Source organism: Protopterus annectens, chromosome 15.part0 (genome assembly GCF_019279795.1).
Source record: "Protopterus annectens isolate FY-2018-M chromosome 15.part0, PAN1.0, whole genome shotgun sequence".
Classification (NCBI taxonomy): domain Eukaryota; kingdom Metazoa; phylum Chordata; order Ceratodontiformes; family Protopteridae; genus Protopterus; species Protopterus annectens.
In genome coordinates this window covers 193147207-193164437 of record NC_056749.1, presented here as the reverse complement: position 1 = coordinate 193164437, position 17231 = coordinate 193147207, and the positions used below count along the sequence as shown (strand labels likewise).

Below are 17231 nucleotides of genomic sequence, written 5' to 3'. Positions count from 1 at the left end.
TAGTATAGAGAGAATGGATATCAAGACAAAGATATCTAATGGGTAATCTAAACTGAAAAACAAGATTATAAATGGGTGCAGAGAGGAATCAAAGGATTTTTATATCCAAGCTCTCAGGGATAACACAGGTCATCTTATCATCGATGCAGGTTTATAGGGATAGGCCTAATTTTGCATATAGAAATTATTCGAGTATGAAAAAAGACTCTGTTACAAAGACTTGAAACAGGGTGACTATAAACTGGCAAAGAACAAATATAGTACTTATCCATGTTATAATTGTAGTTGTAAATCCATTGAATTTGGTGGGAATGTTTTAGGCATCCAAAAACAGGGAAAGAATATGTTTTTGAATGTTATGCTTACCTGTAACACTATAAATATAGTATACTTAGCAACTTGCACTAAATGCTGTGCCTTTTATGTTGGAAAATGTAATTCTAGGTTGAAAGACTGTATTATTAAACATAAATCTGAGATGCGGAGGAATGTGTTATCAAATACAGTAGTGAAACATATGATAGAGAGTGGTTTGAATCATGAATTTAAGTTTAAAGTAATGGATGTAATATTTAAGTGTCAGAGGGGAGATATCAATAATAGATTGGATGTTAGTGAATATAATTGGATATTAAGATTGTAGGCTGATTTAGAACCAGGTATTAATCCTACAGTAAGTATTAAACCTATATTAATGAAGAAACAAAAGCAATGCAAATAATGTATGATTTTGTTTGAGTTAGTTTTATTATCTTAAATTGCATTTTTTAATTGTTGATGTATTATGATTGGTGGCTTCATCACATGATATGGTTTTAAACCTTTATAATGTAAGTTGTTTGGTTGAATTTTATTATTGGACTGAAGAAGGGTTGTTACAGAAAGCTTTGCATCTGTCTTGCATTATTGTGCATTAAAAAATTGGTGTTGGGTGTTTCCAGAGTCAGAGTTGTTTGTAGAAGACTGTCTTGTGGTTTAACAAGCCTCATGTCCAACTTAATCAAGTTTTAGAGGTATTGAATAGCTAGCTGAATCACGGGATTAAGGTTAAAAAAAGGGCAAAAACAGGTTTATATCCTCTCAATCAGATGACATTATCAGTTTGTAGGAATGTACTCAATTTTCCCTTTGATGTGTTTAAAATGAACAGGGACTTTAGCAGTCTAATGGTAGATAACCTCCAACCACTGATGGGATTTAAAGAACAAAGTGGAGAATGGAAAACATTATGCCTATAATTCTTCAGTAAAATCCAGTTAACTAAAATGTGGATTCTCTCTAAAGTGCTTTTACTTTGTACTTCGACATATTCTTCATGTCACCTTTGTATCCCAAATCAGCAGGATCCAGGTACTCATAACTGATCTGTTATGATATATTAAGAGACCTTGTATAAGCAGGAAACTATTATTTATGCCCAGATCTTTTGGGGGATTCTGGATCCCTAGCCCTTATGGCTATGGAATAGAGTAATCTGGCTGTTTTTTTATTTGGGACAGCCAGGGAAAGGATATACAATGGGGTGCAATACAAATATGGGACAGTGGCCATGTCATTGTAACAAGTCAGAGACTCAGGAGGTTTGCATATTTGGCTTGCCCATTGACTTACTAAGGGTACCAAAAAAGGTAAAAGCAGTACCTGCCTGGCATATATATGGAATCATCCCCTTAATTTAAGTGGAAGAGCTTATTATTTTGAGGAACAGGGTAAGGGCAGGCATTCTGTGTCAGTGATGTGTCGGATGTAAAAAATAGACTTCCCCTTACCCTTGAGGACAATAAACAAAACTACTGTTAGTTTAAAGGATATTGGGGGCAATATTTGCAGCTTAGGGCAAGCAATCCAGACTTGGAAAATTTAATACACAACCTGTTTGTTATAAGGCTGAAGCTCTTCAAGGACACAACACAATCAGAGTGACACTGATAGACAACATGGATTTAGATGTCTAGAAGATTGGACAAAAATGCCACTCCACACTCCACATAGGGGGATTTGCCACCCCTCTCCCAATTGTTATAGCCAAGATGTACTATTTATGGCATATTATTAGGTTCATAGGTATATACTAGGCTAATGATCATGAAGGCCTTTGTAACCTAGCTGTGCATCCCATGGTAACATGCCTTAATTGGGGGAGGGAGGTACGTTTGTCAGGATTGATATATTTGTTAGGAGGGGCATGTTAGTTAGGGGGTTGCTAAAAAGTTATGTGAGGGGTATGTTACTTAGGGAATGTTTACTGTTGGCATTAATCTATAAGAGACATGGGGGTGGGGCCATCCTGAGGATGAATTTATGATTACCCATTCAATATTAGTTAAGGAATGTTAACTGTTGGCCACTGTCTATGAGACATGGGAGGCCAGCCCAGCAATGAATTTGCAATTTCCCATCAAATGGTCAATGTTACATTTGAAGAGAGGTAGGGATGGACTCTGTTTCACATGGAGAGCCTTTTTCAGAGCATAGAGTTCCACTGAGCCACATATCTGTCTTGCCAGCATGTTCAATATCCCCACCAGCTGTTTGCAAGAGGCATAAGAAGAGAGAGTACTTGTTGGCACTGTGGTCAGGAAGATGGAAATTATTTTCATCTTGTATGTGTTATGCCAAGCAATATGAAATAGATGGCACTTGATTATTCATGGTGTGGAATGGGCTCTAAGGACCAAAAATCCCAGATAAAGAGGATTAGAAATTCTTGCTGTTTGGCATTGTGGGTAATAACGTTACATTGGATAATACTGAAGATTACTGTATTAGGACTGGAGTAGCCACTTATCTCTCCTTTTTATTTGCCAGTGAAGAAAAAAACTTCCAGAGGCCTTCATACCATCAATACATCGGCTTAGGCACTTGCTCAAAGTATGGTCTAGCCAAATTATATGCTTGAATAAATGGAGCCAATAGTGGTACATTTTTATCTCCCAACTGCAGATGACGGACACTGGTTAGGGATGCATAATTGTCTTATATATGTTGATGATGCCTTTTAAGTGCTGAATGTTCTTACAGTTCATGTTAGGGCAGCTATATGAATGCTGTTGGTTATGCCAGTAGGTTCTCTTTGATGCTTTCAAGTAGCTATTTTTCTGATATTTTCTATATATTTCAACAGGTTGTGAACAAGTTAGTATATATTACTGACAGATCAGTTGAACAGCTTTTTGCCTCAATGTATTCCTATAATATGGCAAAATATGCTGTGAGGCTGGCATAATGATTAAGCTGTTTACCTTGCAGACGCAAGGTGCAGCGTTTGATTCTTGCATGGGATAATTGCCTAGGCTTAAAATGACCCATGAGGGCAGTTAGCCTAGTACTAACCTATGAACCTATGATGATAAGGCCCTGCAATCCATACACAAAAAAATATCTGACTAGGTAGGATGCCTTTTTTGAAGAGACCCTGGGGGCAACGTTCCAGGAACAGCTTTAAAAATTACTTGATATACATCAAGCATGGTTGTTAATCAGTTAATAGACATACATGATTAAGTTTATAATAAAAATTTGATTTAAAAAGAATAATGAGAAACAAGTCCTAAAAGATATTGGTTACATATTGAAAGAACGAAAGTTACAAAGTGCGAACGCTCAGATTATCGAAAATGCCACAACTCCAAGTTTGTTTTTTTTTTTTTAACGCAATACAGTGAAGATCGGAATATTTGCCCTTTCTTCACTGCAGTGCAATCTCTGAGTTGGAATATATATTTAGCAGGGGGTGCAGCCCCCCACAATAACATTTTCGACTTGCGGCATTTTCGTTCATCTGAGCATTCGCACTTTGAAGCTTTCGTTCCTTCAATATAGACCCAAAGATATTAGGCACAATAGAATTCTGCTTAGAGTTTTCATCCTGCAGTTTCAAGGTAAGTACAGACATATAAGTAAAACATATATTCAGAACAGTAACTAGGATGGGGCAAAGGAGGTGACTGCCCCAGGTACAAATAGTTGGAGGGCATAACCAGTAGGTAGCTGTGGTTTTGGAGTACAGTAAGAGCATTGATTTATGAAGTTGCAGGGGTACTGTAGTTTCATAAATGAAGCCTGATATTGGATTTGTTATCATGGCTGAAAGTGCTCTGTGTGTGTGTGCGCATGTGTGGTAAGCATTATCATTGCAGTTACAAGAGTGCAGAAGAGCTGTAGCACAGTGTCTGTAGTCTGTACTGATGCCTGTCCTCATGGCGAGCTGTTTATTGCTAACTTTCATAATTTAAACAAAACAGTAGTTCATATTACAATGGTATTATCTTTGACATTCTCTGTCTTTGTTATAAGATCATAGGAGGTTACTAGGCTAATGGCCCAAAGGCCCTTGCAAGCCTAGCCAAGTTCAACACTTGTTCCCCAGAGTCTCTATATTTCAGGTAGACTAATTCAACACCTACTGCCCCTGTCCAAGATTGACATGGGTGAAATCCCTGGGGAGAATTTATGTTTTCCCATCCAGTCATCCAAATTACATTTATACAGAGTCAACGAGAGGCTATGTTTGACTTGAATTGGAAGCTTGTTCCAGAAAACAGGTAACCTTTGGGAAATGAATTTGACTCTCCAGCAAGTTCTTTTGATGCCACATAGTAGGTTAAGGTCCTTAGAGTGAGTGCATTATGTACATTTTGACTTACAAATGTGCAGCTCTTCCTTTAAGGCAAGGTCTAAGATTTGCTTTATACACGAGCCACAGGTTGCCTCTGAGTAGTTTGTATGACATGGAGTATAGTGACAGTGATTTCAGTCTGTCAATATATGACATGTTATGAAGACCCTGAATTTTCTTTGTAAGAAACTTTTGAAGTCTCTGCAGCTGCTGCAGGTGCCCGCTAAGGTACATACCAAAGGAAGCATTGTACTCTATTATTGACTTGATGAGGAATCAGTGCAGGGGGAGTAAAAACCTCTCTTGTTCTGGAAGCAATGCCCTTATGATGTGGGCTACATAGAATGCCCTTCTTACCACAGTGGAGACAGGGTGGTCAAAGGATAGGTTGCTGTCAACCTGTTACCAAATCTCTCTCCACTGTTTGAGTGCTTAGGGTGTTGTTATTAATGTAGTAATGTGCTGGAACATCTCCCTCACTGAAGGGGATGATGCATCTTTTAGCACTGAGTTTTGGCCCATGACTTTAGCAGCAGTCATTGGTCTGTGTAAGTCCCTATTGTAGGATGTTTACTTCGCTTGGGGACTCACTGACCACTCCCAGTTTGTAGTCATCAGCAAACTTTGTCTGCCACAGACCTTTTTGTTTTTGCCTGTACTTCTGAGAAGTGGATTCCAAACAATAGGAGCCCCAGCACTGAAGCCTGTGGAACACCACTGCTTACAGGTCTGCTGCTGGAGGTTGAGTCACCTAATTTGACTGTATGTGATCCATCAGTGAGCCAGCTTGCAACCTAAGAGCAATATACAGGTTAATCCCCAGCTGGATGAGTTTATCAATGATTCCTGAGTGGGAAATAGTGTCATATGCACAGATTTGCCTTCATCCAGGGCTTTGGTGACTGAGTCCACCAAGTTTAACAGGCATAACCTCCCTTTAACAAACCCAAACTGGGTTGGGTTAAGCGTTTGGGGGTCCCCTATATCTTTGTTGATAAGGTCCATGATGATTCTCTCCATGGCCTTGCAGATTAGGCTGGCCAGGCTTATAGGTCTATAGTTCCCCGGGTTGGTGGATGTGCCCCTTTATGCAAAGGGATGATGGTAGCTGTTTTCCATTCAGCAGGGACAAAACTGGTGCGTAGGCTTTGGTTGAAAAGGGTACCCAGCAGTGTTGCTAATTTCTATTTTAATCCATTATGAATGCAGCCTGGGATGTTATCAGGTCCCATACAGGTTGAGTTTTTGGCTCTGGAGAGTGTGTTTTAGAACTGCTGCTTAGAGATACTAGGTGGATTACAGGTAGCAGGGATGCTTTAGGGTATATATGGTGGGGACAGGGGGAGAGGTTTTCACTGAACCCATCCACTGGCAGATTGGCTATTTCCATGGATTCTGTATATGTGGTGCCATTGACTACAAGTTCTGCGCAAATCTGAGTTTTTCCTTTAAGGTTACATATGTAGCTAAAGAAAGCCTTGTGGTTATTAGCCAGGATAGCTAATTTGTATTCATAATTAGCTTTGGAACACTTTATAAGGTGTCTTATTTGCTTGAAAAGTGTTCCAAAGCTAATTATGAATACAAATTAGCTTTGGAACACTTTACAAGGTGTCTTATTTGCTTGTTTAAGATGAGGGAGTGTATCCAAGTCGGAGACCATTCCTTCTTGTTCTTAGACAGCACTTTCTTTCTCTTATTGTATAATCTGTTTATGGCAGATGTCCACCAGGCAGGTTTGGTCTTTTTTGAGGATCTTATTTTGGTCCTACAGGGACTACTGAGACAATGCAATTGTATAGACATTTATATAAAGCTTTGGTGTATATCCCAGTATAGGTGTCTGTATTGCCTGATGAGCGGGATTCAAAATAATTCATTTCACACTAAAGAAATTATTTAGTAACTAACTTTATTTCTGTCATTAAACATAAAACTAAATAAACTCTGTTATTAAACAGTAAATTACACTAAAGCAGAAAACTAAGTAAACTCTATTTAACTGTTTGTGTCTTTCGGCTTTTCCCGATTAGGGGTTGCCACAACGGAACTCCGGTCCGCTAATGATTGGCAGTAGATTTTTACGTGCTGGCTTGCCGGGCCTAACGCACAACCTTCAATGAAGGAACGCCCATTCACGCATGTTGCCACACCGAAGACGCTCTAACTGAGAATCGAATGGGCAACGTCTAACTGTGAGGTGACAATGCTACCGCAGCACCACCACCGCAGTAAATTAGAAAATTAGACAATACATTTAAAAAAAAAGGTATACATCACCGATAGAGAAAGCTTCATCCTTGACTGGGAAGCCCTGTTTCAGTCAGGCAGGAGTCTTTATCAGGAAAACAGTCCTGGGCAGACCGTCCACTCCACAGGTGAGGCTTCTGTCTGAGTGCAGGGAGCCCCAGCTATATATAACCGAGTTGTTTACCACAAGTCATAAGAATCAGTACTTTCAAGTGTAGGCTGGAGCTAGATCATTCTGTGGTGTTGGCCACCCACCCCAGAAGGAACAGCAATTCCTGCCAAATACAATGATTTTGCAATTTTCAAGTGTTACATTGGAATATTTCAGTGACTTTACAAGTTTTAGTACTTTACTGGAATATCCCAGCACACATACACATACAAGACATATTTCGTAATCAAATGTAGTGACTTTGCTGAAATCACTAAAGTGTTCTGGAACAACGCATCATCTCTCATGCATGCTGACACTTCCAGAATATCGCATTACGTCATAAAGAAAATAAAGAGAATGTCGAGATATAGCGAGGCAACAAATGATCAGATATCACACTCACTCAATGTACCTCTCTTTAGTATCACATTCGTATCACAGTGTCCTTGCCATCAGTGAGGGCAGGGGCTATGAACCTATTAATGCCATCCCATAATAGGCTTCAATTGGCCTTGGAGAAGTTCTTTAGCATAGTTACTGCAAAGGGGGGGGGTTCAGATGTTATTGTTACATCTAACAAGACTAATTTATGATCAGACGTTACCAGGGAGGGCCAGACACATGGGATGGTGAAGTGATCTCCCATGTTAGTGAGCACCAGATCCAGAATGTTTGGCCCCTTAGTAGGGGTGTCAACCAACTGATCCAAGGCATTGGAGTTATTGAAGTCCAAGAACCTTTGGGCAAGTGTGTTAGAGCAAGTGTAATTTACCCAATTTCTGGATGGGTAGTTAAAGTCGCCCATAACCAAGGTGTTTGGTTATATCTTGAATGACTCAAGAAGATCTAAGTAGGCAATGTAGGTTCATAGGGAGGGGGGCTATAGCTGGCCATAATGTGGAGTGGGGTCTTACCTGTAATCAATTGCACATGGAGTAATTCAAGGGAATCATTTTGTTTAACCAATCTAGAGGTGTATTTATCTTTGAATATAGATAGTCTACTTTCTTTAGTTCTCCCCCTTTCAGTTATTGGTCTGAATGTGTGGAAGGCATTAAAACCATGTATGGTTGGGGTGCTTTCCGTGACCTTAAACAAGGTCTCTGTGACTGCACAGATGTCAGCATCTCCCAAAGTTAGGATTGTTTCCAGTTAGTGCACTTTCAGGTTCAGACTGCTAGTGTTTAACAGCATAATCTTGAGGTTGTTTTTTGAGGATATTTTTATGTCAGGAATTATGTTCTTGTGACATTGCCTAAAAAAAGTGCTATGGGGGGAGGCAAGTGTCTTAGCCGGTAACCGAAATCTTACAGGTGATAGATAAAGACCACCTCTGGCAAAGCTTTGAGGTCTATTGACCATGTCATCCCAGGCTGATCGGTACTGGATCCCCTTAGAACAACAGCAGTAACTAAGCCAACTATTGAAGTCAATCATTTTTTGTTTGTATTGTGACATCTAGCTGGGTAACTACAGTAGAGCTGGTAAGGGAGACTGCTAGAAAGGTGCTTGGTGTGACATATCAACAGAGGAAGAAGGACAAGACCTGATGGTGGAATGAGGAAGCACAGGAGAGTATACAGAGAAAGAATTTGGCAAAGAAGAAGTGGGATTGTCAGAGAGATGTAAAAAGTAGACAGGAGTTAAAGGAGATGAGGCGTTTGGTGAAGAGAGATGTGGCAAAGGCATATGGAGAGTTGTATGAAAGACTGGACACTAAGGAGGGAGAAAAGGACCTGTACCAATTGGCTAGACAGAGGGACCGAGCTAGGAAAGATGTGCAGCGGGTAAGAGTGACAAAGGATAATAAAGGAAAAGTACTGACAAGCGAGGAGAGTGTGTTGAACAGATGGAAAGAGTGCTTTGAGGGGCTGATGAATGAAGAGAATGAGAGAGTGAAAAGGTTGGATGATGTGGAGATAGTGAACCAGGAAGTGCAAAGGATTAGCAAGGAGGAAGTAAGGACAACTATGAAGAGGATGAAGAATGGAAAGGCTGTTGGTCCAGATGACATACCTGTGGAAGCATGGAGGTGTGTTTAGGAGAGATGGTAGTGAAGGTTTTAACCAGATTGTTTAATGAAATCTTGGAAAGTGAGAGGATGCCTGAGGAGTGGAGAAATGTTTTGGTACCAATTTGTAAGAATAAGGGTGAGGTGCAGAGCTGTAATAATTACAGAGGGATAAAACTGATCAGTCACAGCATGAAGTTATGGGAAAGAGTAGTGTAAGCTAGGTTAAGAATGGAGGTGATGATTAGTGAGCAGCTGTATGGTTTCATGCTGGGAAAGAGCACTACAGATGCGATATTTACTCAGAGAGTGTTGATGGAGACATATAAAGACGGTCAGAAGGAGTTACATTGTGTCTTTGCAGACTTGGAGAAAGCATATGACAGTATGCCTAGAGAGGAGTAGTGGTATTGTATGAGGAAGTCAGGAGTTGCAGAGAAGTATATAAGCGTGGTATAGAATATGTACAAGTTTAGAACAACAGTGGTGAGGTCTGCAGTAGGAGTGATGGATGCATTTAAGGTGGAGGTAGGATTACATCAAGGATCAGCTCTCTGCCCTTTCTTATTTGTAATGGCAATGGACAGGTTAACAGACCAGATCAGACAGGAGTCCCCGTGGACTATGATGTTTGCAGATGACATTGTGATCTGCAGTGAGTAGGGACAGGTTGAGGAGATTCTAGAGAGGTTGAGATGTACTCTAGAGAGGAGAGGAATGAAGGTCAGCAGGACTAAGACGAAATATATGTGTGTGAATTAGAGGGAGGGTAGAGGAATGGTGAAGCTGCAGGGAGTAGAGTTGGCGAAGGTGGATGAGTTTAAATACTTGGGATCAACAGTTCAGAGTAATTGTGAGTGTGGAAGAGAGGTGAAGAGAGTACAGGCAGGATGGAGTGAGTGAAGAAGAGTGTCAGGAGTAATTTGTGACAGACTGGTACCAGTAAGAGTAAAAGGCAAGTTCTACAAGAGGGTAGTAACATCAGTTATGTTATATTGGCTGGAGACGGTGGCAATGAAAAAAAGGCAGGAGTCAGAGCTGGAGGTGGCAGAGTTAAGGATGTTAAGATTTGCATTGGGTGTGACGAGGATGGACAGGATTAGGAATCAGTATATTACAGAGGCAGCTGAGGTTGGACAGTTTGGAGTCATAGCCAGATAGGTGAGATTGTGCTGGTTTGGACATGTGCTGAGGAGGGATGCTAGGTATATTGGAAAAAGGATGCTAAGGATGGAGCTGCCAGATAAGAAAAGAGGAAGGCATAAGATCAGGTTTATGGATGTGGTGAGAGAGGATGTGCAGGTGGTTGGTGTGACAGAGTAAGATGCTTCAGACAGGAAGAAATGGAAACAGATGATCCACTGTGGCGACCCCTAACAGGAGCAGCCAAAAGAAGATTGTGGCATCATCCTTGGTGAAGGTACAGTGCTACTTAAGGGTAGGGACATACCTGTCTGAGACACATAATCAAAGAGCTAAGTCTTGTCTGTCTTCATATAGTCCAGTGAGGTATGCCTCGATTTGTTCACACCAACATGGACTATGATGGAGTCATAACAGTACCTGTTGTTAATGGACTTGAGTTTAACATAGTGAGATGGCTTTAAAAAAAAGCAATAGAGAAAGGAAGTTCTCCGATGCTTTTTTTTTTTTTTTTTAAGATATCTCACTATGTAAAACTCATTTAACATAGCGAGATAACAGCAATGGAGCTCTTCCATTCTCCGTTGCTGTCCACAAAAAAAAAAAGACTTATACTAATGGAAAAAGTCCATGCAACCGGACCTTTTTCCATTAGTATAAGTCTTTGATTTACAACGTGCACACTGACCAATCAGCGTGCACATTTTGGAATATTAATGGGGGTCATTGTATAATATTTTATATAGCATACCTCTCAACCTGTCAGTGCAAGAAATCTGGACAAAGCCTAAAGTAATGGCCGGGGTGGGGTGGGAACAAAGGCCACAAAAATAGGGACAGATTTTAAATATTGCTGTTAGAAAGTTGTTAGAATAACAGAATTTCTGTTAGCAAGCATTTTCTAAATGATATGAAGTCTGAAACTAAAATGTATGTCATTTTTAGTGACTTTAATCATGAAAGACTGCAGGAAAAGCATAAATTTTGTGAGAAACAGGCTAAATATATAAGGCAAAAATCTGGATGTTCTGTTTAAAACAGGACAGTTGAGAAGTATGCCTACTAAGTATCTCTTTTTCTAATGACATCTTCTGTTCTAGTTCAGCTAAAATCTCTACCAGAGCAGGTCTTTCACTTAGGATTCCCCATCCCTTTGCCTGTTCGCTGATACCAGTTCCTGGTAGGGAAGGCATTCTCTATAGCCTGCAGTTCAAATACCTTCTTAGCCTCTTCCCATTCTATTACCTTTCCCTCTCTAGTCACTTACCCCCAATACCTTGGTTCCTTTGCCAGTTTTCTGCAGTAAATTACAGCCCCCTGTTTGCTATTCACTGTACCCTTACTTGTAGTCATCCCTATCAGCAGAATTTCCTTTCTCCATTCTTGTGTTGGCTTAGTTCTTAGTATACTTTCTGCTAATTTATGAATATACTATTTATATATGGTTATTATTCTCCTTAACGATCTGCATACAAAATCCTGCTCTTTCCTTATTTGTTGAATTTCTTTCCTCCTTCATCATCCATTTCCACTACAATTATAATGTTCTGCTTTTGTTATGTATATAAGCCTTAATTGTGTAGCTCTAAAATATACCCGTAAATGAAGTAATCCTAAACTGTCTTGATCTATTGGAAGGATCCCACTTGACACTTGCCCTCCTCCCAGAATAAGCTCTGCAATTCTTTATTGTCCACAACTTGTGGCTGATAAAAATATGCCTGATATAAAACTAAAGAGACTAAAAACATTTTCACTGCTTGTATTTTACTATTCATATCCAAAAACAAGAACTTCCAGGTTCTTAGTTTTTGTATTGGCTTTTGTTTTGTGCCTTCCCACATATCCTTAGCTTTTGTTTTGTGTCTTCCCACATATCCTTGCCAATCATGACAGAAGCCTTTTTAATCCATAGTGATGCCACTGTTTGGTTAGATGCACTCATTTCATATTCTTGTGACTGTAGTTGTATAAAGTTGTTGATGTTGTCATAGTTTACAAAATGTTAATTCATTTTTTTTTTCATTTCACTTAATTAGGTCCTTCTGATGCAATCCACAGAAATTCCTTAAGAGCAAGGTTAACTTCTCGGTCCCATGAAAATCTCACTCTGAGTGACAATCCAGTCTGTAGGGATCAATGGCAAAACAATGGATGTTTGACCCCTGACCCTAAGAGTGACAAACATGAGCACTTATCTGCCACGAAGTGTAATCAAATGACAGGAATTGCTGAATGCATGTTACGTTCACATGGTGATATGACAATAAGTCAGGTGAAGGAGACACTAAACCCTAAATCAGCTGAGATAAGAATGTCTCCACCTGCATTTTGTGAGGAGCTTGCCAAAAGAAGCCCTCCAGGAACAGCAACTACCAGACAAGTACTGTCATCTTCTGCTAGTTCTTTGCAAGATGAAGAACCAAACAAGACCATGCTTGATGCATTGCTTACAAAGGACACCAGAAGCAGCGGGTTAGATGAGGAAGCAACATCGTCTCCAAAGTTCTGGGATTTTTGTACTGCTGAGACAACAGGGTCTCACAAAGAAACAGTGGTTTGACAGTTATGCTACAGCTTGTGCAAATTGTTACTTGAGCTTTGTGATATTCCAGGAATATTTACATGCAGCAAAAGTTGGATGTGGACAGACACTTTAGTTTTAAAAGAATCAAGAGTGAGACAGGAAAAAACGCAGTGCTGAAATGTGCACCTAAGGTGTGAAGTAGTATTTCATAAAAATAAAGCAAAGGCTAAGAACAGGGCTTTTTCAGTGATCTGTTTTTTCACATAAACCCAACAATTTTCCTTAACCAAACTGAAGATTTCAGAACATGCAGTATCTAAAAATCAATATAGTTTTAAAGTCTGAATAACTGAGTTAAATGATTTGATATGTCAGATATAATTCACAGCAGATAATAAAATGGCTTTGTAAAGATAATGAAGGGTAGATGGAATGAAGCCTAGAACATTCTTCTTATATAAATGGTGTGCAGTCCTCCTTCATCCATCTAGTGTAGCCTAGGAAACTTGCATTGATTAGCAAATAATTCTTAATAAACTTGCCTTTGTCAAAAATATAATTTTCTTTCTACATTAGTTCCGTATTGCACTGGCACATGTGGGTGTAAAATGATGAGTCACCTTTGTACCCTGGTCTTGTCAATAAGCTTAAACTGACCATTTACAAATATGCTGCTAAGTTGTACCATTAAAGAATGGCGTGGGTGTGGGTTTCAGAAGAGATGCATCTTTTTAAACACTAAGGTATATGCTTTAGTGTGTTAGCTTAAAATGTAACTTGCACAAGTAGATGACTTCATTATAATATCACTATTTGTAAATAATACTTTAATAGAAAAAATAACACATTGTTCTGTAGCAATCATAAAAAAAAATTAAGTTCAGAACAATGAGTGCAATGGAGAATGTTAGTCACTAGGTGACAGATTTTGGCACAATTAAAGAAAAATTTTCTTTATCGCTTGAGCGTGTAAGCCCTGCTGTCAATATACATGAAAAAATGAAGTAACATTAGCAGCAACTTCTAGACTGATAGGCAGTATAATGGAATTATCTGAAGCTGAATTTACTCACGTCTACGATTTAGTAACTCCTTAAGGTAAGTGCATTATATAACAGAAGTCTCTGTTCATAATATTTGTGTGGCTGTTTCTGTTCCACTTTACAGAGCAGCATAGATCGGCTGATGTAAGCACCATGAAAAAATGCAAAACGTAAGTCTGGAGTCACCTTAGTTTTAATTTTCTCACTATAATGGTTAAGTTATTAATAAGCAGATTGGGTGGTCCAAGTTTGGATATTGTACTATAAGATTTAACATGCTCCTGCCTTTCTGTAAGTTAGCCGAGACATGAAGTGCAGCTAAAACAGGCCTTAGTGCTGGAAATTAAGCAGTGTACATCTTTCTTTTTTAGTAAAGCTGATATTAACATTTGTGTGTGTGTTTTCAGTATCAAAAAAAGTTGTGCAGAATTTTAAGTCAGGTTATTGATTCTGGCATTTAATAGAGAATGTTGGTATAAACTTTCATGCTGACTCTAAAGTAGCATGTGAAGCACTTTCTTAAGGTAAAGAAATGCAAAGTATGAATGACAAAGATATTTTTGTATTATGTTTTACTGTACCAGGATTTCTATTTATCATTCTTATGTCACTGCCCAAACATTCTTTAATTGCATGAACAACAATATAAAAATAGTCTGCAACTGGTCCTTCAGTAAACAGCAGCACCAAAGCTAATATATATATATTGAATATGGGACACTTTATCTTTATCCTTCTGATCATTTTTAAAAATACAATAGACTTTTAATTGCATTGCTAGGATGCACAACAAAAAATGCTTTTATTCAAAGAGATTTGCTAAGGCAAGACATAAATTTCTGTTTGTAAAATTTTGATTTCTATTTTTAGTTGTGCATCTTAGCATTTGAATTAAGATTCTGGACCTCTGCAAGACATTATTCATAAGCAAAATATATAGAAAAATGAAGAAGTAGTAGTTTAAGAAACTGCATTATTCAGTAGCATACAAAATCAAAACAGTAACATTAGCAACAAAAGTTATGCATCACAAGAGTTGTATCTATTAGAAGTTAAGACCTGGTCTTGCACATTCAGATATCAGTGAATTTTGACTACTGTGGATACACATACACTGTCAGTCATGGTGCGCTAGAAACCTGAAATTGGTGCAATCTGTGTGTGTGAGTGAGTGAGATAAACTAGGAGTCAGATAAATATCACTGAATTTTGACTACTGTGGGTACGCATGTACTTTCTGGCACGGGGGACCAGAAACCTGAAATCAGTGTACTCTGGGTGTGGGGGCGGTAGTGAAAAATAACTACAACCTCGTTTGTATATATTCACTCCATTTGCATTTTCATTATTTTGACAATCACACCTAGGTCCATGGAATTACAGAAGGTGCCCAACACAGCAGGTGGCTTCATTCCTGGACTCATCATAGCCGAGCCGCTGATGTGAATATGTATGCAGTTTGTATTAGATTTCTTAATAGCTTTGAACTTGAAGGGAGGAGGAGTAGTTCTATCCATGGAAGTTAAAAACTTTCCGAATGACCTTGCTGACACTGTTGAATGTGTAGCAAAGAAAAAGTTTGGAATAAAGCACATGATAACGTCCAAATAGGACAGTAATTGTAAAAGTAAATATATGCACAAATAGAAAAATAAATAAAGAAATTAAAAAAAAAGTATATGTATACAAATAAAAATTGTTGGGGCTAGCTTCCATAAATGTATTAAAACAAAAGACTATTCGATACAAAATAAGTGATTACATTACAATCTACTGAAACAGAATTTGTAACATAGCTGACGCAACAAATGCAATGCTCTCCACAAATAAGAGTGCAAGTTAAAAATATCCAAAATGTAAAGACATTATAATTTTTGCCATGGACAATACCCCACTCTAAGTAAAAAAAATCTGTACGAAATGTAAGATTATACCGATATGATGATTGAAGTAGTCTTATATCAAAGAGGCTATTGCATTTATAAGCAGCTTTTTTTTTTCTTCTGCAGGAAATATTTGCTGAGCAAGGGCTGAAGCAAGTCTGACTCTAAATTGTAGGACTGGTGAAGTAAGCATTAGCCTTTCACCACGAGAATTTGAAAAAAAGTAATATTGCTTGTTCATTCTCACACACACACACACACACACACACACACACACACACACACACACTTTTTTCAGGCCATATATATATATATATATATATATATATATATATGCATCAAAACATTCTGGACCTCATGTGAGTAATAAAATCTGTAGAAATAAAAAGGAACACAAACCCATGAGAACAAATTTGTGATAAAAGATGACTTATTTAACTTATTTGATTTAAACCCCAAAGAAGTCATTGAGCATGTCTCTTTTCTAATATTTTAATAATGTACAATAAAAGAATGAGCTGTTCTAGTCTAGGGTTACTACATGACTGAATAAGTACCTACAGGCAAATCATTATACCCTTCTCTTTAATGGCAGTGTTATGGTTGAGTACAAGTACTGAGTGCCTCACAGTATCCAGAAATATGAGTGCAGTCAACTCCGATGTAGTGGGGATTATATGTGGATACACCCAAGTTTAATTGATTTGGTTACAAACTTCCAGGCTGAATGCACCAAATCCATATCAAACTTCTTTCACTCAGCAGTTACTCAGTATGACTATATAGTAAGCATTCATATTTTTAAGAAACAAAAACATAAAATAAAATAGATGTTTTTCTAATAAAGAAATTATTTCGTATTGTGAAAACCCTGCATAGATGATTTTATTTCCTTTTGTTCTCCAAAATTGAGTTTATGAGAGAGACTCAACTGGCAGGATGCTCAGCATATAGAAGTTATATAACTCTAAGTCCAGTCATTTTCCATTAACTTGTATGGGCAGATGTCCTTAGTACTGTTAAAATGTCCAGTGGTGCAGTGAGTTTTGAGAACAAGCTGAAAACTCCTACTGCCATAGACATTACATTGCCAGATTATAAATCATTCACGGATACCAGAACCACTTCTTGTTTCATGCTAAAAATGATGTACCAATGATACTTCAAGATGAATAAATCTTAAGTACAACTGAATCCATGACGGATATATAGCCTGTGCTACAAAAGAATTGTGTATTGTCAGCTAAGCTGACAGATCATTTTGTAAGGTTGCGGTCTATTACATTGCAACAGTGTGTGATTGTAATTAGTGATTTCAATCCAAATATTATTTCAAGTCATAGTTCAAAAATGTGTTTTTTTCTGTAGTGGATTAGTGCAGTACTGATTATTTTAATTGCATCAGACTTTTTTTTCCATTTTCTACTCAACTGTCATGACACTCACTGAGTTTAAATTCCAAAATTACCATATTTGTTCAGTTGCAATTTCTTATTGCATCTGAAATTTTATATCATGGCTACATTTGTAAGTGCCTGAAATATATTTCAGACAATTAATTCTCAGTACTCACTGTCCTGAATAGCTGGCATAGCAAGATGT

At 38.3% G+C, this 17231-nt stretch overlaps 1 protein-coding gene across 1 annotated transcript in view; it reads left to right on the top strand.

The window, feature by feature from the left end:
* The window catches only part of LOC122789809 (rho GTPase-activating protein 6-like), a 442274-nt gene extending 428140 nt beyond the window's left edge, over nucleotides 1–14134 (top strand). The window contains exon 11 of the mRNA XM_044057251.1: nucleotides 12216–14134. Within this exon, the coding sequence (XP_043913186.1) occupies nucleotides 12216–12739 (524 nt within the window). The 3' untranslated portion in view covers nucleotides 12740–14134. The remainder of the gene's footprint in view (nucleotides 1–12215) is intronic.
* Nucleotides 14135–17231: the final 3097 nt, after the last annotated feature.